The 21,576-nt window shown below is 45.1% G+C and overlaps 1 protein-coding gene across 2 annotated transcripts in view; it reads left to right on the top strand.

The window, feature by feature from the left end:
- Positions 1-21,576, top strand: part of Hecw2 (HECT, C2 and WW domain containing E3 ubiquitin protein ligase 2) — a 176,112-nt gene that overhangs the window by 119,366 nt on the left and 35,170 nt on the right. For both annotated transcript variants that reach the window (XM_038315559.1, XM_038315560.1), the window contains exons 17-20: positions 1,005-1,088; positions 2,709-2,818; positions 14,917-15,037; positions 16,462-16,575. In XM_038315559.1, coding sequence (XP_038171487.1) covers positions 1,005-1,088; positions 2,709-2,818; positions 14,917-15,037; positions 16,462-16,575 — 429 coding nt within the window. The remainder of the gene's footprint in view (positions 1-1,004; positions 1,089-2,708; positions 2,819-14,916; positions 15,038-16,461; positions 16,576-21,576) is intronic.

The following is a 21,576-nucleotide window of genomic DNA, read 5'->3' as shown; positions in this document are numbered from 1 at the left end:
GGCTTGCACTTTTATTTGCTTCTCATCTTATACATCGCTATGGTATGCTCTGAAACAACACGAGCTAAATAAGAACAAGAAAAAGTTTGATTGGTACAACTAAAGGCATCACTACATGTATCTATGGTCAGATAATGAATAGGAGAAATCACGTCAGTGCAGTGTGTGTGTGTGTGTGTGTGTGTGCGCGCGCGTGTGCGCACAAGTCCTTGTATGCTCCAGCCAAGCACTCAACCTGCAGTCCCGCCCACAGCCTTGTGTCTGGCGTGTGCGGTCTGTTTCCATTTGCACTTTATACACACAATCTGCTTGACGAGTCTTCCTAGCTAAGAACGCGTCACTATTTAAAATAGCCATCGTTTTTTTTAACTGAGGTTACAAGCACGGGCGCCGTCCGTTTCCAAGTGTGACAAGCGCTTGGCCCATGTCACTTGTGGGTTCATCTTCGAGAAAGTCGGTGGATATCCCTCCGCAACACGTCTGCAATGGCAGGAGGCAAATCTGGGTGCTTGCTTTCTGAAGAGCAGGGGATCCCCTTTTAGAAGTGTTGCTTAGATTCAAACTCACAGGTGGCCTTAGCTCAGAATGGGGACCAGTTTTACCAGCTGGGAGCAGTACTATCTATAATGATGCTTAGGCAGCGGAGTGTTGGAAGCAATAGAATAACTATATTCTATAATAATAATAATAATAATAATAGAATAGAGCCCTTTCATTTTATGTTTTCTTTTGTCGTTTTTGTTTGTTTTCCTTGTAGTGCTAGGGATGAATTCAGGGCCTCCTGCATGCTAGGCCAGGACTCTACTGCCTCAATCCAGTCCCACAATGTTCTATTCAAAAGCAAAGACTATGTCTGTTGGGGATTTGTATCCCCAAGGTTCCATAACACAGTGCCATTTAATAGGCACCCAAAATGCGATAGCCGAGGTAGAACACGTGATCATCTAAAAAGTCACATTCCGGAGCCTGACACATCCATTCACACTGTTTCCTTGCCTCCACAGGGAGAAGATCCAGTTTATCCGAACTGAAGGGACCCCTGGATTGGTTCGGCTCTCCAGCGACGCGGACCTCGTCATGCTCCTGAGGTAGGGGCTATTGGGACTGCAGGCGGCAGTCTCCCGCTTTTAGAAAATAATATGCCGAGCCGGGCGGTGGTGGCGCACGCCTTTAATCCCAGCACTCGGGAGGCAGAGGCAGGCGGATCTCTGTGAGTTCGAGACCAGCCTGGTCTACAAGAGCTAGTTCCAGGACAGGCTCCAAAGCCACAGAGAAACCTTGTCTCAAAAAAAAAAAAAAAAATAATAATATGCCAAGGGTTGGCAGCCTAAAGACGTCTCCTTTCTCCTCAAAGTCTAAGGAAATCGTTGCGCTGAAGACTTGGGATGCAGCTTTCCGAAGGATTCATTTCCAACGACACCTGATAGCCACCCCGAGACTTGCTTATTCATGTTTCGCAGCACTGAAAAAGGGAAGGGTTATAAAGACAGACAAATCAAACGTCCCACTCAAGGAGCGGAGCAGGGGTAGCCATATAAGCCTGTGCGGCTCGCCCCTCAATGCAGAGCGGAGGTCATGTCTCTATTTCTTTCCACATTTTTTGTTCTTCTTCTTCTCAGAATGTGCTCTGCCTCCTTTGGCTAGATTTTAGGCGTAGCCTATTGACTTGGCTGTTTTGAGAGTTTAGGTTGGGGAAACGGAAAGGTCTTCATTTGGTCAACAGTCCTGCCAATTTGACGGCGCTTCGTGGAACGGACCTGGACCCGTTTTTGTTTTCTTTCATGGTGGTTAGATCGGGTTTGGTTTTAAGTGGTCTTGGCGAGGGCTGTCAAAACTTCCTCATGTTTCACATCGTTCCCCAAGCAGAGGCGAATCACAGCTAAAGCCAAGCTTTGCAGAACCCACTGGCTGGAAGGTGCCCTGGAGGCCTCCAGAGGATCAAGGGCAACTATGAGGAGCTGGCCACTCAGGCAATGTTCTTTATTCCTGAGTGCTAAAGGCCGCCAGGAGTTGTGTTTTTCGTTTGTTTGCTTGTTTGTTTTGTTTTGACTTGGGTTTTTTTTTCCCCCATTTATTTTGACCCTGACTCTGATTCTCCCCCACCTAGTGTTCGTTGCCTTCTTTCTTGCTAGTTCTTTGCTGATGTTGAAGCAAGATGATTCCCATGGGGTGAGCACTTCCCAAAAGTGTTTTTCCTCCCTTGACTCTGAAGACTCTTGGGGACAGGGTGTGGTTTCTCAATCTAGCGGGAGACCCTCTTAACCGAGACGTACTGAACTAGTTCTGAAAATAGTCCAGCCTCCCAGATAGTCAGATTCTCTCCGAGAAGGTCAGCAACAGGAGAGACAGACAAGGAAACAAGCAACTTAAGACAATACAGGCTTTTATTTGGGAGAAAAACCCTCTAGCCGGAATCCCTAAGAATGGGAACCCGTTGCACACAAGCTGGGCTTAGTTATAGGGCAGAAGGGGAAATGGGCAAGGCGGTTGGGAAGTTTCCTTTGGCCTGAAATCGTCCCTTGCCAGGAGTGAACTAAGAAGGTGAGTAGTAGATAAAGGAATGTCAGGTGATGGATAAACATCACAGCCGCCATTATCGCCATTATCAAGGTGTCTGCAGGGAGCAGGGGGCAGGGGCAGAAAATAACGTCTGGAATTCGGATTACCATGGTCTCGCTGACACCAAACCATTTCGTGCCTTTCCCCAGCCTGTTTGAGGAAGAGATAATGTCCTATGTGCCTCCACATGCCTTACTCCACCCCAGCTACTGTCAGTCCCCGCGAGGCTCCCCCGTGTCATCTCCCCAGAACTCACCAGGTGAGTCTGCCTACAGCGCATGGGAATTCTCTGAGGAGCACAAGCAGGGGTCGCTCCGCCTACAGGTACACACTGCGTGATATTTGCTGCCTTTTTAAGTAACTGTCTTCCTCGTGAGTTCACTGGCTGACGGATAATCAATGGGAGGGTAAATGTCAGCAGTGTAACGTAAGATGCATAATTGGAAGACTTTCTTGGAACCGCAGCCTGCAAATAATGACACCTTTGGCTTAGGCTTGTCCCCTAATAAACTGGCTCTTATAACTCAGATTAACCTGTTTCTATGTTCTGTGTTCTGCCACGTGGCTTTTACCTTTTCCCAGTACAGCAAGTCCTACTTGCTCTGAATCTGGTTGGTGAATCACCTTTCTTCTTCCCAGAGTTCTCTCTCTCCCTGGAAATCCCGCCTCTTCTCTCCTGCCTAGCTATTGGCCATTCAGCTCTTTATTAAACCAATCAGAAGGTTCCTTGGCAAAGACGCATCTTCACAGTGGACACAAATATTCTGCAACAGTATAATGCATCCCGCTGTAGAATTTGCTTTTCGTTTTGCTATCTAATGCCTATTGTTTCTTAGAACATTAAAAAATTTGGTTGAGGCCGGGCAGTGGTGGCGCACACCTTTAATCCCAGCACTCGGGAGGCAGAGGCAGGTGGATCTCTGTGAATTTGAGGCCAGCCTGGTCTACAAGAGATAGTTCCAGGACAGGCTCCAAAGCTATAGAGAAACCCTGTCTCAAAAAACAAAAACCAAACAAACAAAAACAAAAAGCTAAAAAAGTTTGGGTTGAGGGTACAGTTTGGATAGACAACAAAGACAATGTCTCCACTCTCAAGAAAGGATACAGAATTTAAATTATTTGTTATAATGGAATTATTTGTTATAATGGACTTGCGCATTTTCCTGCTGTTGTATGAGACGGTGCGGGGGAGATGGACGGACAGACGGAACATGCTGATAAATGAAAACATATCTGAGCTCTGTTGGAAGAGACAGATGTGAATTAAGGGGTCGTGAATGGCTGGACGAGCAGATGATATACGTGGAACTTTGCAGAAGTGGATTTTTAGGGAAGACAGCCATGATGTTGACAGATTATGAACTGTATCTTTATCTTAGGTAATGTTGTTCAGACTTCTGTAGAATTTAAAGCTATTTCAGTCGAAATCCAGACTTCAGGTGTGCCCGAAAGCTACGGTGCTCTTTCATGTGTGACACATGCCCTCACACCGTGCTCCCATAGCAAAGCTGCCATCTAATTGAACACCGCGAACAGGAAAAGCCCTATTAATTCATCCACGTAACGCAGATTTATTGAGCATCCAACTCTGAGCCAAGCACCGAGCCAGACTGTGGTGGTTTAGAGATGAATGATGTGGTCTCTGCTTTTGAAGGGCTCGTGGTGAGGTAGTGAGTCAGCGGAGACTCTGAAGCCCAGTGGGCGATGCTGTCATGGTGAGACATCTGGGAACACAGGTGTGGGAACAGTTGTCCAGGGAAGATTAAGATGGCAGGTGTGGGACAGCCTTGAAGGATGGGTGAGTGACTAGAAATTTGCCAGGCAGGGCTGGGAATTTCACTGGGTGATAGTGTACTTGCTTAGCTCTGGGATTGGTCCCTCACACTGGCTGTGTGGAGGGACAGGCAGGGAAACAAAAATCTGGAGAACTAGAAATTCCCCAGATGAACTGAAGACAGAAGGATGTTCTGGCCTAGATGGGTGAGCATGCACTAAGTACGGACAGGAGAAATGCTGAGGAGAAAGAGCAGCCGTGGAAGGCAGTTCTCAAGATTCAGGCTGGAAATCCAGGCTAGATTGAGGTCTTTCTGTGTGACCTACTCAGTATAGACCCTGCTTTGGCAAAGGTCCTCAATAACTCCATGAATTTCAACCCACTGGCCTGTCTTTGGCCCCCATCTTGTGCATCTGGCTCTGCTAACCATGCCTTGAAAACTGACCTTTGGTGAAACCTCTGAAGCTCTACAAAGGGTAAAATGCCAGCAATATCCGATTTCATGAAGATCAGTTTGATGGCAGAAGGGAAGATGACAAGAGTCTAAAGGACCGGAGGCTGAGCAGTCGTTTGAGAGAGGGTCACGTGACACATGGTAAAGGATGGGACTTGCAAGGCCGTGGTGAGGGGGACACAGGGACAAAGGAATGGGACATATGACTCGCTGAGATGTCAGAACTGATCCCAGGTAAGGAAAAGCCAAAGCAGGTCAGAAGGTCTTCTTGCCCACAATGCCCAGCAGATATGGGCGCCACTTGCCAAGAAAGGAAGAGGATTTAACTTAAAGAGAAATGTAAACTGAGTGTGACTCGTTGCGAGTTTTAGTGAGATGTTTTGGGGGCTCCCAATCTGAGATACCCAAAGACAAGTGGACCATACAGACGGACAGCAAGAACCTGAGTTTCCTGAGAACTGAAGCCTGGAGTGTAGACTACAGGAAGCACTGAGAAGATAAAGCAGGATGGTCACGTGGAGAACTCTAATATCTAAGGGCCGTGCTAAGGCGGAGGGGTGGATCTGGGGTACAACTAGGAACATGCTTCCACGGGCGTCCATTTTCAAGGAGGTGTGGCTAATAGAGCCAAATGCTGAGAGGACTCAGGAAGAAGGAAGTCCTAAGAGAGACCACGGAATGTGAAACTCAGTTATCCCTACTGAAGCAGGCTCTCGAAACCAGTGGACGGTACGTGGGATTGTGCCGGGTACAACGTGGCACGTGGTGCTGAGTGGATGGCACAAGTGTGGAATGCTCTTTTTATAAAGTGTAGTTGCCCCCAAGACAAAGTTGGATGGTAGTCAGAAGCAGAAAAACTGAAGGAAGGGATTCTCAGCTGGAGAAGCTGAAAGCGTGTGCACGCAAGTCTCGGGGTGCCTGTGGAGACAGAAGCCTCTGCTGCTGCCGCCGAACCTTTGAGAAGGCTACGGTATACCACAAGCAGAAGCACAGATCAGCATCGGAGCAGTTAGAGAGACACGTATATGGATGACACACGAAAGAACATCACCGTCTGACACTCCGGCTAGGTTTGAAGGTGTAGGGGGATGTCAGGATTCATGGCTGGCCTCAGTGAGTTCTTTTATCAATGGAGAACCTTTGGGACGGTGTATCTCCTGCCAGAAATTTGAGTTTCCTTTTGTAATAAAAATGGATATAGTTATAATCACCTCACTTTTGGCTTTCTTTTTGTGGCGGCAGCAGTGGGGGATACCTTGCACTGCAAACATCCAGTAAATATTAATAATTTTTTCTTTCTTTCTGGAAATATGTACAATAGTACACTTTGTCTCTCCATGAGCCATTCATTACTGGCATATATGAGTCCATTTTTTCATGACTTGCTAGCTTGGCTGGTTTAGGCGTTGAATCATCCAGAGAGGTCTTCGTCTTTAGTTAGATGCTTGGTAAAGCTGTCAGCGGACTGTCTATTTTGTCTTGCTGTTTTATGATTAAGCAAGTGGAGCCATGTGGGAGTTGGTTCACGGCAGCTACATCCTCATTTTTCTAGGCCTTTTCCAAGGTTGTTATTCCCTAAGAAAAACGTAGACCCCCCACAAGAATCTGTCTTCTGAGCCCTCACATAAACATGCTCTTTGAAACTGCCTGAGCGTCCTCTCGTCCTGTGCAGACATTCCAAATGGTGACAGACCGCACGCCTTCTTTTAGCATCCCAGATGCACACAAATAATTCGTGGCAGTAATAGAGTGTGTTCTGGAAACTCGGGGTTAAACATTTTCCAATGACATGTGTAATCCAGCCATATCTAAATTGCTAGTGGTGTTTGTGGTGGTTTTAATTTGCAGGAAAAAAAATCATCTCCATATTCTTGGCAGCTCTGTCCCAGCGGGTTTGGTTTGGAGATGGGATGCACTGCCTAATAGGAGTGGAGGCAGCCGTAAGTGACTCCCCATGAGCAGAGCCAGGCCTCGCTAACCTCGTTCCCCAGTGGAGGAATCTCTGTTCCTGAGAATGACTTCTGCTCCTACCAGGCCCTTTGCTGGCTGTGGAAAATCAACATTTCAAAAATAACCTTTTAAGTGGCCTGGTTCTGTTCATGTGACTAGAATTTCACCCATTTTAGTGGTTTGAGAATGAGATTGTGAGAATTATGACAATAATAAATTTTAACGCTCTTCACTCTGAGTGCCCAGGAACCTGGTAATCTTTCCATATTTTTCCTCATCCCGAGCACATTTGCATGTCTTTTTGAGAGAAGAGGGCTTTGGAAACTCTGACTCACTGCTTTCTGCAGCTGTGAGAGTGTTCACCTAAAACTCGTCGAAATTTTGGAATGCGAAGGCTTATTTTTCTAGGGCCATTATAACACCAATCCAACCTCAGCTGCATCTGAAGGAAAGGATCTCTGCAAACACCATCTGGTTTGCTGTGCCAAGTAGGAAACTAGCAAGTTTGCCTTAGGGGCACATCTCTAGGAATGTAAATGCAGTGGCACCTGATTTGTCTTTAATATATTGGAGATTTACTTTCTGGTCTGCATTTTCCAGGAGGCTAAAACTAGGTGTCAAGGGCACGAGAATTTATCTAGCACGACATTTATTGAAATTCTTCAGGTGTATTGTTTTTCTACGTGTTTTCATATTTGTGGCACATTGAGGTGCTGCACGGTGTGTGTAAGGGTTCATTGGGTCTGAATGTGGTTCACGGACTGGGGTGGCTTCACCAGAACTGGAGCAGTTGGAGCTACAAGCGGCGTGAGGTCACTGGACTCACGGCCCTGAGGTCCTCATCAGGGTCGCCTCTATGGAATAGACCATGAGAGGCTTTATTTCCCTCCAAAGGATCTTTTCTTCTCATGAATTCTTGAATGTTACTGGCAATGGATGTTACCTTCTCCTCTTACAGACATTTCTCTCTGTTCCTCCCTAACCCTCTGTTGACAGAGTCTCTGTCCCACCCGGTCCCGCAGTCGTTCAGTCCCAAAGAAACACATAGAGGTCTACATTAATTATAAACTGATTGGCCTATTAGCCCAGGCTTCTTATTAACTCTTATAATTTATATTAGCCCATAACTCTTGTCTGTGTTAGCCACATGGCTTGGTACCTTTTTTGGCGAGGCATTCTCATCTTGCTTGCTCTGTGTCTAGGTGAAAACTGCAAACTGAATCTTTCCTTATCCCAGAATTCTCCTGTTCTCAATGCCCCGCCTCTACTTCCTGCCTGGTTGCCCCGCCTCTACTTCCTGCCTGGTTGCCCCGCCTCTACTTCCTGCCTGGTTGCCCCGCCTCTACTTCCTGCCTGGCTACTGGACAACCAGTATTTATCAAACAAGTACAAGAAACAAATCTTTACAGGGTACAGCCATTGTCCCACAGTAACCCTCCTCACTTTCTTCCCCTCTGCTCAGTACTGTCTTAATATGACTATTATTTTTATCATTTTTTATTCTTTGAAAGTTTTATACATTCATATAGTATATATTGATCAAATCTAACCACCAGTACTGTCTTCTGACTATCCCTACTACCCTCACCCACCTCCCTCTTGAGTTTCATGTCCTCTTTGTATTTTTGTTATTAATAACCCCCTGAATCCAGTTAGTGAAGATAGTTCATTTTTTATTAATCTTCATTGTCCTCACCTCTGGTACTGCCAGGATAGGGTGTCTATTATTGGCATACCCTTTAATGTTCCCTTTTTAATAAGTTACTTCTTGGCCAAGTGTGAAAAACCACAGTTCTCAATCTGTTCTCAGTAAATGGTAGGGGCCAAGCCTGATGGCTGAGACCCGCAATCCCAGCTACTTGAGAGGCAAGTTAAAGTTCTGACTCCCAAGTGAGTTCTAGGGTAACCTGGGCAACTTAGTGAGACCTTGTCAAAATAAAAATGAAAAAGTAGGCTGAGTATGCAGCTAGGTGATAGATTACTTGTCTGACAAATACATGAAACCCCACATTTAATCCCCAGAATCCCCCCCAAAAAAAAGCAAAAAAAATATGGAAAATTAAGTAGTATGTATAGGAATATCCATAGATCTAAGGCTTTTGCTACTCTTGAAAAATAGGCAATAGATATGAGGACTTACATATTATGTTTTGTCTAAACTATGCCCAGGGTGCTCCCCCCTCTAAGAACATTCTACTGTGCTTCAGATAAGGCTGTCTGGACATCGTTGTGATGCTCATTGGCTTGTTCTGTGTTACTAATGGGGAATTGAGGTGACACATTTGTACACTGTGTGAAGATGTTTAGCTGTGATTGGTGAAATCAAAAGCTGAACGGCCAATAGCTAGGCAGGAGAGGATAGATGGGACTTCCTGGGAGAAGAGAGGAAGAGGAGGAGGAATCTAGGCACAGAACTCACCAGCAGATGATGAAGTTGGACATGCTGTTCACAATGACAGAACTTAGATGAACAGAAACAGGTTGATTATATTATGAGGACTAGCTGGGGACAAACCTACGCTAAAGGCTAAGCTTTCATTATTAATAAAAAGTCCCCATGTCATTATTTAAGGGCCAGTGATCCAAAGATAGTTCAACAAGAAAGCTTGCTATAAGGGATTAATGGAAAAGTGCGTGTGTGCGTGCGTGTGTGTGTGTGTGCGTGCGTGCGTGCGTGCGTGCGTGTGTGTGTGTGTGTGTGTGTGTGTGTGTGTGTGTGAAAGGAACCAAGGAAGAAGTGAGCCTCTAAGCTGTGCTAGGACTGAAGCCTAGAGTTATGTAGTCAGGGATCAACTCCCTTCAGAGAAGAGCATCAATCCAGCCGGATTCCAGGATCCAGAAGCAGAAAACCACAGACTTCTCCAGAATTTGATGCCAAAATTTTTCTAGTGTCATCTGAGATCCTTTGTCAGATAAAGAGTTTTATAGTTGGTAACTATGCAGTGTTGTATGGAAAACAGACTGAGGGTACGAGAGTTCTTAAGATCTACCTAGCAGTGACGAAGAGAAGCAGCCGTAATAGCTGTTAAGAAAAAAAAAAAAAAAAAAAAAACATGTTCCCGCAAATATTTAACATAGTATTCATCATCTACAAAGTCAGTTCTCCACAAGATCACTTGCTAGAAGCAACTGATCTTTTTCCATGCAGTTCCCTTTGGTAAGAGCTGAGGGCAAGGGCCTTCGGGTGCAGTTCCCTTTGGTAAGAGCCGAGGGCAAGGGCCTTCGGGTGCAGTTCTGGTTACCATACATTTCTCTCAGCTCCGTCTTCCAAGAACATTTTTTTGGTTTCTAGAACCAAAATAACCTCATTCTTTCCCGGGAAGCTCTTGGCAGTTGAACCTGATTTGTATTAATTATATGACAGCTGGTTTTGGGAATGGTGGCTCATACCTAGAATCCCAGGCCTGGGAAGGGGAAGACAGGACTATTTGAAGTTTTTCAAGTCCCAGGCCAGCCTGGGCTATATACCAAGACCTTGCTACCCTACTTCTCAAAATACTTTAACCATAAACAGACAGTTTTGTATATTATGTTAAACAATATAACATATCAGTAAAATTTCTATTTTTCTTTTTGAATTTACTCTAATAACATTATCCTTTCCCAAAACAAAATTAACTCCTAAGATCTAAAATGGATAATATTTGTTCAGAACTATAGATGGCCAGAATTCTATTCATACTTTACAATGAGGAACCCAGCCTTACGGCCACCCCTGAAGCAACTCCCACGAAGCCCTAGTCTGTTTCCAACATGTGATACTTAGCTCCCTGAGTCTGGCATCCATATTAGAGCCAGATTAACCTCTGGAATTATATAGCTCTTTCACTATTAATTTTGTTAATTTCATTATTAATTTTATTAATTTCATTATTAATTTTGATCCATGACTTCCTGTATTGAAGAACGATGTCCTACCAATTAGACTCAGTTGTAAGCCCACGCGGAATCCCGTCCTTGTCTGTGGCACATTGTCTACTTCCAGTCTGTTTCTTCTGGGTCCCTCAGACAGTTCTTCTCTGGACTTCCTAGCTCATCTCCTGGCTCACAAGAGAATTTGTACTCTACTACTAACCTTTCAAATCCTGCTTCAAACCCCTCTAAAAAAAAAAATCCCACCTCCTGCATGTGTGTGTTCCCCATCTCTCTTAATAAGTTTCTTAACTACAGGTTCTGAGCTCTGTGTGGTGGTGCATGCCTGTAATCCCAGCACTTATGCCCGGTTATAGAGTGACTTTGAGGCCAGCCTGGGCTACATGAGACTTGAAAACAAATATAGAAATTGACAAAGGCCAACAGTACTTATTGTTTACTGTCGTTTTGTGAACTATATGTGATTATTTTTTATAACAGAACTATTAGCAAAGGGATGCTCACCTTGAACCATTGCTGTTACCAGGCTCTCTATGATTAAGACCCTGAGCTAGAGTGTAAATGGAGGCAGAGCTAACTTTTCATTTATCAGTATTGAGAGTGACGGAATGCATGGTGGGACTTCCCACATCCTTTTAGGCAGCTCAAGTTATACAGGCGTAGTAATTACTTCTTAAAGTCGTCAGCTAGACAATGATGTTTCTTTTCAAGGCTATAAAGAGTTTCCATTCGGTCTTTGAGCTTTATTTCCTGTTTCCCATTGACGACTCCTGTTGACAAGGATTCATCATGGCTACTTTCTGGGCTTTTGGGTGACAGCATAGAGCTCCTTGCAACTTTCTTGGATTTCCTGAGTGGCCGAGTGGTGCGTTGTCTTGACCTCCATCCACCCAGCAGCAGCCCTGTGCTCCCACGGCTCCTGTCCGGTTGTGGAGCACACACAGGCAGCCGCTGTCTGGTGTGAGCTACTGAACGCTGCCCACACTTCTCACGTCTTTCTGTTGAGCTTGCTTTCTGTAAGCCAGTCTTCGGTTTGGCTGCATTTTGGAATCATCTGGAGAGCTGCAGAAAACACTTAGGCCTGGATCCTGCCCCCACAGATTCTGATGTAATGGTTTTGGGAGTGGCTTGCACTTTGGAATTTTTTAAAGTTCCCTCAGAGACTCTGACATGCCCTCAAGATCGAGTGCTTAAGGATTCTCTTTTATTTCCTGGATTTTGTAAGGTTGAGTTTATTTGTTTTCTTCCTGACTTAACTCTTAGCTCTTTGAAGGAAAGACTTACAACTTTTATAACTTTGCAACCCTTTATAACTCTGCAGACAAGCCTCCAGACTGGTCAGGAGCCAGTCTTTTGTATATCCATCCCTGAAGCTCCAACATGTTTGCCTATGTGTTGAGGATGTATTTTTATACCGTGAACAGCCAGCACACAGAGGGCTTCTTATGACCGACACTGCACAGGGTCATGCATGCACGAACCTTTCTCATCCACAGGAATTAACTGATCTCTCGGGTAAACTCAGGAGCTCTCCTGTCCAGGGTCTGTAGAGAGCATCCGTGACTGTCTCATCCAACTCAACATTCACAAAGCGTCCTGTGTCCCTGACTACTAACGTAACCCCCACACACACTGCTTTTAGCATCCAAGAGACCTTGTCAAATCCCGAATTCCTGTTGCTGGTGTAGGATTTGGGCACAAAGCTGCTTCCCCATTTCCTTCCGTCAGAGTAATGATGGAGACCTCAGTGGCCCCTCAGAGACTCTTGTGTGAGGATTTCTCAAGACTCCCCCCCCCCCATGGAAAGTGCTGCAATATCCCCCAAAGGATAGCAGGTGCTTATCCGACAACAGCTATCATTATTATTAAGAAACACTGTTATCATCAGAGCTTCCCATCTCCTCCCTCCCCCCCATCTTTGCTTTTCTTCTGGCGCTAATTTGGGTTTCGCATGCATGCGCGGGGTTCCTCTGAATCACCGCACTCCTGACTTGGTTCTTATCCCCTCGGGCCTCAGTTGCTGTCTAAACTCCTAACTGCTTCTCCGCCCTTCCGTCCTCCTTCCTCTTTTCCACCCTGAATCTGCCCTCCGCCCTCCGCCGAGAATTTCTCTAACCAAATCCCACTTTGGCATTCTTCCCTTTCCTTTCCTCAGTAGTCTATAAAGGGAACCCCCCCCCCATTCCCTAACACAAGCGGAAGGATTTTTTCAGTCTCTCTTCTAACTGACTTCAGCCCTTGTCTCTCCGGTATGCCCGCCATACTTGATGTTATGGAGTATCCCCCCCCCCCCACCCACAGCATCTGAACACACATTCAGTATTTAGTCCCCTTCTTCCTGCTGTGAACAGCTAGGAAATTCAGATTCTTTTCTAGTCACCAGTTTAGTGGTATTGAATCTTCTCATTGTTGTGACCAAATACCAGCCATTAAGGAACTTAAGACAGGGAAGGTTTATTCAGGCTTATAGTTAGAGGGGATATAGTCCTCTGGGTCATGGAAGACGTGGTGGCAGGGGCAGGTGGTGGCTGTTTTTATTGATTGCATCCTCAATCAAAAAGCCGAGAGATGGATCTCAGGTACGAAGCCTTCTTCTATCTCCACTGCTAGACCCCAGCCCCTGGAATGGTGCCACTCACATTTTGGGTGGGTCCCCCTACCTCAATTAACCAGAGCTAGAAATTCCATCGCTGGCATGCCCAGAGGCTTGTCTCCATGGTGATTCTAGATCCTATCCGCTTGGCAATTAACCACTTAGGCTCCAATTAAGCTCCTCCCTGATGTCTTTTCCATTTTGATCCCTACATACACACACACACACACACACACACACACACACACACATTACTTCTCTGTGACATCACCATTATCTCCTATACCACTGGTCCCAAAGGCAAACACCTAGGCGGTCAGATAGCCTGTGCCACTGAGTGGATGCAAGGAAGTAGAGTCTGAGGAAGCAGCCTCCTCAAGAAGGCACAAGCCAGTTGTAAAATTTCTCAGAACTTTCAAGAGAAAAACATGTGTTTCTTTAACTTGAAATCGCCTCATTTTTAAATGCTGGTAATGAATCTAGTCATCTAGTCTTTTTTTCTTTAATGTAGGGGGCAAACAAAGTAGACATTTGAGACTGGATATAGCCCCAGGGCTGTAGTTTTTATCTCCTCTATTTTAGGGTTTGTATCCCTTCTAGTTTAAGACTTAATTATTTAATATGTTTTGTTTCTGTCTTCTCAACCAGGACAGCCATTGTTGACTATCACGCAAGACTAGCAATAATAAATAACCATCCTAGCTAACTCATTTGTTAAAGAAATTTCTGCTAAGCAGGATGACTCAAGCCTGTAATTGAAGCCTATAATTGAGGCACGGGCAGGAGGATGGAAAATTCAAGGCCAGTCTAGGCTAAGTAGCAAGCTTCTGTCTCAACAGAACAAATAACACACACACACAACACATCAAAAAAAAAAATCTCATGGAACTCGAATGCTGTGTAAGGAGCGAGAGAGTAATTTGTTTTCTGCTTCCTTTCATTGAGTTGGGAAATATTTCATGGAAGCAGCCAGTGTTTGTGTCAAGGTGTCAAGTGTCCGTGCCTGATTCCCCTGGTCATCGCCAGTCCAGCATCCCAACATATGACCTAATCCCCTGGGGCACACGGATTTTTTCTGTGGAAAGAGGAAGAAACCATGTCATATTTACACCTTATTAATAATACTTTATTAATAACGGATGGCGTACTTTTAATCTATAGCTATTGACAGTACTGGACACATTGGGAATACAGTCAATACTAATACTGCTTATTCCTTGTGCAGCTCCAAGATGTACATTCCTCCCGCAATATAAAATAAATGTAATTGTATTTCTAAGATCGCTCTTAAATATAACGCATATCTAAAAACACTTTCGCCAGGCTCCATGCAATTTCCTTTAGAGTTTCCATGATATCACTTCTTCCGCAAGCAAAGATATTCCGTCCTGACTAGTTATCCTTAGGCATGAATAACTCTTTGACTCATTCTGGTTTGGATGGAAAAGGGGAACATATCTGAGAAACAGTGAGCTTATTTGGCTGTTTAAACGGGATCTTTATTCTCAGTCAAAAAGCAACCAACGAGAATTTCCCCTCAGACCTTCCTTAAGCTATGCTAAGGCCTTCACCGTTGGAGGGGGTGGAGGAGGGGTGATGCCTCGGTTTTTTTTTTTTTTTTTTTTTTTTGCTAACTTGTGGCAGTCTTTCGTGGTGTTGGGACGATGCTGGCACAGGGCACGGATCCAGGTTGTCCTTTTTTGGTTGCTACAGGTACTCAGCGTGCCAATGCCCGGGCTCCAGCCCCATACAAGAGAGATTTTGAAGCCAAACTGAGGAACTTTTACAGGAAGCTAGAAACAAAAGGATACGGACAAGGCCCGGGGAAATTAAAGTAAGTAGAAATGACGCAAACCACGTGGTCTATAGATGATGGATCGGTCGGAGCAGTTGTGAGTTTGAACAATTGGGCGTCACGTGAGTCTATTTTCATGAGCATGATTATTTCAGAAATTGTAAATTACACTCTAATGATGAAAACTGTTCAGGAATCAAACACTAGTTAGCTTATGGTTTTCAATCAAGCTAGGCCTGTGCAAAACAATAGGCAACATTCAAAGATGATGACGTTTTCTCTCTCTCTGCTGGCCTGATATTCATGAGATGTGTCATTATCACAGTGTTTTATGCCACATGTTACTAGTTCCGGGCCAACATGAGCACAGGATAAAGACCAGCCCTATTCGTTCTGTGGAACAAACCTCACTTGTACAACAGAACCTGTCGTGAACGCTGTGCCTGCCTCTTCAGCCACCCCCCTTGCTTGTCCAGAAATCTTCTCATCCCTGTGTGCACTTCTTTCCTGTCTTCCTACCTCTGTGTCCCCACTTGAGCTCACTGTCCCACCTGTGAGAAGATAGGGGAGGGACGGTCACCATGTACCCTGAGTGACCAGGAGGGGACCAGCCGCCATGCTCACTGCCCCAGGCACAGGAATGTTGGCTTGGTCAATTCCACTTTCACGGACCTCCAAACACATCGGCCTAACCCCGACTCCATGTCTCTCTGAACTGCTTCTCTCATATTTGGATTACCAAGACCTTCATAAGTTCAGGCTCCCTGCCATTTCCTTGTTGCTGCTGACTTTAAGGGTAAGTTGATTCCTACAGAAGATGGCTTCCATTGTCGTCATCACAGGAGATTGTCACAGGCTTCACTCATTTCTCTACCCCTTAGGAAGTCTCAAGATTCACTAAATATTTAATATTAAGTATAATTATAAACTCTTTGGCTTTGCAGCACACACACACACACACACACACACACACACACACACGCCCTCCTGGTTCTCACTGGGCATGAGTAATTGAATTCCATGCTTAGGTGCATTCCAGACTTTAAAAATTACCTCATAGTTCTGTTCTTTCTTTAGTAAGATATCTGTCTCTCCCTCTCTCCCTTTCCCTTCACTCCTCCCCCCCTCCGTGTGTGTGTGTGTGTGTGTGTGTCTGTGTGTGTGTGTGTGTGTGTGTCTTATGACCACTTCCCTTCTGTGATCCATGTCTTGGCCACTCAGAAAGGACTCGTGGATTTTTTTTCACAGGTCCCGGGGTTTACCCATGATTCTCTCAAGTAACTTTTGCTCTGGCTGTGAAAGAGTTAAAGCCAGATGTGTGCTCAAGTGCAGATGGCAACGTTATTAAAGCAGCTTCACTCCTCACCTAGTGGATTGTGGCAAATAGAAATCATACGGCAAGAAAGATGAGGCCTAGGAAGTAATCTCTTAATGCACTTTTCCAATTGCCTCTCCGCGGACAGGTTAATTATCCGAAGGGACCACTTGCTAGAGGATGCTTTCAATCAGATTATGGGCTACTCCAGAAAAGACCTGCAGAGGAATAAGCTGTACGTCACCTTCGTTGGGGAAGAAGGGTAAGTAGAACAGAGAAGTGGTCTATGCAACACAGGCTGTGGCTACAGAGCGGATGTTTCTCCGCATCTGTGGTTCCCAAAACAGGAAGTCCTTCTGGCAGGAAGTGTTGGTCTCACATGCTTAAACATTTTGTCCTTTTTTTTCCCCTCCACTTCCCCTGGTTTTTAAATCATTTGACATAGAATTTTTTTTTATTATTAAAATAACTGTTACCTGTAATTCATTGTTTCAGTTAGAAGGCCAGTATGGTGGTTTTTCTTTTATCTCTCCATCTTTTGAAGGGGAAAAGTGGAACTTTGAGGGGGAAGGAACAGGAACTATAGTTTACATCTTGTTTTCCACCCTGGTGCACTGCGTAGAATGTGTGTCACCTGTTAAATAAGCCCCCTAGTTCAGAACGATCCTGCCGCTCTGCCCGGAAGTGCCCACAGCAACCACACCAGCGCCTTTGCTTGGTTTTCCCCACCCCCAGTTCTCTTCCCTTGGGAGGGCAGCATACCTCCCCATAGAACCACCTCTTGTCAACAAACCATGCAACCTGACTCCTCAGTGAGTGTGCTCATCTAGATAAGGGTTGGGAAACAAAGGCCTGGGGCTCCCAAGCTTGGTCTGCACCCCAGGTAGACAGAGCCTTTATTAATGGATTGCCTTAGACTGAAGCGTGCATCCCTCCCAGGCCCCTCCTTCTTCCTACCTCAGGACTCAGTGCTTGCTTTGTAGCTTGTAGCTACTAGACACAATCTAAAAAGGCCATGCCCAGCCTTAATACACGGGGAGGTGCCCAGTCTCACTGCAACTTGATATGCCGTATTTTATTGATACTCACCGGAGACCTGCCCTTTCCTGGATATAGACGGAAGAGGAGGGGAATGGAAGGTGGGGTTGGGGATGGGAATTGGGAAGGGAGGATGGGGGTGGGGAGCCTGCCACCAGGAGGTAAAATAAAATAGATGAATAGTTTTAAAAATGCTACACAGTCATCCAAACTCTGGTGTGTTCTGTTTGACACTGTTGGCTTGGGTATTTGTTTGTTGAGCAGAGCTGAGGAGCTTGGAGCCTTGCAGATAAGCTACACCAGCATTCTCTGAGGTATAGCCCAGCCCTTTTCTAGATTTTATTTTGAGAGAGGCTCTTAACAAAACGCTCAAGCTGGCCTTGAGCTTAGTCCATAGCCCAGTGAGATCTCGACCAGTGTACTTTTTCTCTCTCCACTACCTTGTAATCGGGCTTCCAGGCCTGTGCTACCAAGTTCTGTAGTGCAGATCACTTTAAGAACACCCCACTGAGCCTTACCCAGTAGTGAAGAAGGTTAAGGAACCATAGTAGTGAAAGCCAACAACTTCCCTCCTCCCCCAGCCCGGTATGTGGTAAATGGTGGTTCAAAGCGCATCATGACTGAACCTGTCCATGGAACTAGAGAACAGCAAAACGAAGGCCCAAGCCCAAGCCTCAAGTCTTTCTTCTGATACCCTTGGACCAGACTGGGATTTAAGAAACACTCCTTATCTTCAGTCTGCCCTTGTTCCGGTTTTTCCCCCACTTGGAATGTATTTTAGCGTTCCCAGATAGTGACTGAACGCGTGAAGTTCGGGCTTCAGCCTACCTGAGACTTCAGTTTTCCGTGACTAATGTTGTGAGTGCACTTGGAACCGGTGTTAGTCTGTCTAAAGACGCAGGTGCGCGGTTGAAGATGAGGCAAGTGTTGTTATCCTCCTCCCTGGTATGCAAGAGATGCCAAGTATTTCCTCACAGGATGAGTCTGGTTTGGATGAGAATATTTTCTTCTCCCCGAACTCCAGCTGCCTTCTTTTATTATTAAACCACAGCCTTTTTTTTTGACACATGATCTTGCTATGTTGCTCAGATTGGCCTTGAATGTTCAAGCAGAAGTGGCCTCCACCTCCAGAGAGCTGGGAACCGGGTCCACCCACAGATGTCCATCACACTTCTGGCTTGGGCCACAGTTTGTAGAGATCTCAGGCATACACTTCAGAAGCCCTAGAGAATGCGTTTGGGTAGAACAGATGTTTGTCAGGTGTGATCATCCTGAGTGGTCCCTACCATGTTCTGAACCGATGATATCAGTTCCAAGCAGAGCTAGATTCCTTTCTGTTTGATGACCACTGGTGATCACGGACTTCCTGCCTCTGTCTCTTGTCTACTTCCTATGACACCAGAGGGAAAACAGAGAGAGGATGCTTTGGGGGTGGTCTCAGTCATCAACAACAATCCCTTAATCTGCTCCCTCTCTGCGTGGTATTGACTCTGAGTTTCTGGACTCAGGCTCTATCATGAAAGTATGCTTTAGATAGGATGTAAGATACAGGTCCTGTATTTCAGTTAGGGTACTGAGAATACATTGGCTGGCTTTGAAAAATGAAAGCAGTTATGAAAAACACAGAAACCTCAAAACTACATGAAAGTTAAAAAAAGACTTATCAAAGAATGACTATGTCATTAAAACATATTTCTATCTGGGTTATAAAAATGTTCACATTGTCCCATTGAATTTTGGAAATGGAACTTTTCTGTTTCTCCAGATTCAGTGCTGTCAAATTATTTAATTATTTTTAAAGTCCTTTGAATTTAAGCCTACTTTTTGGCATTTAAAAGCATGTCTGTTGTTCAGACATTGGTTTCTAGTTTCTCTTCAGTTCCAAGTGTTGATTCCAGGCCCGGGACAAGAAGTGTGTACAAGATGGAGCCTGAAGTGCCTCCCAGTGCCTTCCATAAAGTAGGGAAGTTTGTCAACAGCTCAAAAACCACAGGGCCCAGGAGCCAACAGAGTCCCCAGTGACCAAAGTAGGAATAATTTCAGCCACAAAATGAATAAATAAAGGAATAGTGAACTCTCATTCCAGGTGATTGGATATCTGTTCACAAGAGGAAATAGATGGGAGAAAGGAGAATCTCTCCGAATAACTCACGAGGATTTCACAAGTGTGACTTGGATAGTGACTGTTTCCCAAATAATACAGGAGGGGTAAGGGGGCAGAGAAGCGAGTTGGTTTTGTTGAAGCCTGGCAAGCATTGTCTCAGACGTAAGTCATGTTGACAGCGTGTTCATCACATGAGAACAGCACTTTACCCAAACCCATAATCACAGTCTGTCTACAGGAAAAACACGGGACAATTCCCAGCTGAGGGACATGGTGAGAACCTCTCACCAGTGTTCTCGGAAACCATGGAGGACATTGAACAAGCAGAAGAGCTTGAAAGATCGCTAGAGTCGGGAAGAGACTTGATTAAATGTAATGCTACTTCCTAGATGGCACTGCAGAGATAGCAGGGGGAAGTAAGTGGAATCTTGATAAAGTATGCATCGTGTTCATAGTTATACATCCATATTGGCTCGTGAATATGACGGTTTATGACAGTCCCTGAACCGGGCTTTGTGAAAGAGTTTATTTCCAAGGAAATGGAGCCCCGAGTCACAGATCTGCCGGCCCAGGTTTCGAGGTCCTAGTAAGCTGAGAGACAGGGTGGCCTGAAGTGTGGAGAAACGTTAAGTGAAAACAGGGTCTGTTCCCTGCGCAACCACCCTCTTCACAGGCCGCAGGCTGAGGAAAAGCTTACCATCCGTGTAATCCAAAATTATCAAATAAGGCACACTGCTGAGGTCCAGGTGAACCGGTGGTAACTTCAGCTAGCTTGAGACACACAAACATGGCTCCAAGTTCCTGAAAAACAACTTAGGCAGCCGTTGCCTCTGGGGCAGTGTCTGTCAGCAGAGAGGATGATGGGAGCATGCGGACTAGCTGTCTGGCTAGTCAGTGGTGAAGCTAGAGGCCTTATCTAGAGTTCCCATCAGATGTATTGATGAGGAACATTCTATAATGAGTAGAGATATTCATAAAGGCTATGCAAGAGCTCCTTGCCCTATCTTTTCTTATAATTCAAACAAAAAAACCTAAAATAATAGGTTAAGCCAGTGAAACCATTTGGTCAGGATTTGGCGAGGTTTAGCCAATGTTCCCTTTCTGAGTTTTCCGGTTGCCTGACTGTAAGAGGCTGACTTCCCTGGGATTATTCTCAGCATAGGCCTCTGTCATCAGAGTTAATTTTTGATAAGTCTAAATTAAGACTAATATTGGCATTCAAAGAGTATTATTCTGTGTCAACTTTATGCTAGCCGTGAGGGAGCAATACTTTGCAGTTTTTGTGGGTACTGTCTCAGTGATATTTCTAATCTGACAACAGTCAGTCTGGCCTTTCCAAAGCATAAAGGATAGTGGATTTACTTTTAGTAAATTAATAAAAACTGCTTGTACCTGTCTTCCACAAAGGCATGGATTAGCAGCTTCCAAGAAGCGATAGCTATGTCTCATATGTTCACATAGAGCTGAAACACAATATATAGTATGTGATGAGTCTCTAGGATAATACAGATGCTCTTTGACATAGAATTAATCCCAGACAATTGGAAATGCCTGTCTTCAGTTTCAAAAACACAGACATCCTCCTCGGGCCTATAAACGTAGATGCATTTGAGTAAAAATAAGTTTTTTTTTTTCCCTGAAGCGATTCTTTGTGCTAAGCCTCGGCTTTTTACAAAACGTAGATAGGTCCTAAGCGCTGTCTCGATGTTAGCGGTTTAGTCCGGCCAGAGCTGGGAGTTGTGTTCGAGGTGTTGAATCTCTACCGAGCTTTGTGTGGCTCTGTTGTCTCAAAGTTAGGGCAGGGGAGGACCTCTGTGGCAGAATTACCAAAACCAGTCACCCTGCTCAAAGGTGAGGAGAAATGGTTTGTTGCCTATTTCTGAGGAGCTCTGGTCTGCCTGGGAGTTGCTTATGGGACGGAGGAAAACAGTTCTTTGGTGTATTGTTTTTGCTAATTTAAAGTCCTAGCAACCAAAGCTCACGTGGTATCAGAGTTCAGGTAGAACCTAATAAGGCATTCAGGCCGTGACCTAAGTCCTAGTACTCCCAGCTAAAGAAGTAATGTCCTAGAGAGCTCTGTGATTGGGCCACCTCTTGTCTGCTCCGCGACAACTCTGTAAA

This window comes from Arvicola amphibius, chromosome 18, assembly GCF_903992535.2.
Source record: "Arvicola amphibius chromosome 18, mArvAmp1.2, whole genome shotgun sequence".
Lineage (NCBI taxonomy): Eukaryota > Metazoa > Chordata > Mammalia > Rodentia > Cricetidae > Arvicola > Arvicola amphibius.
The sequence above is the reverse complement of the archived record's forward strand: the minus strand, read 5'-3'. Positions and strand labels throughout refer to the sequence as shown.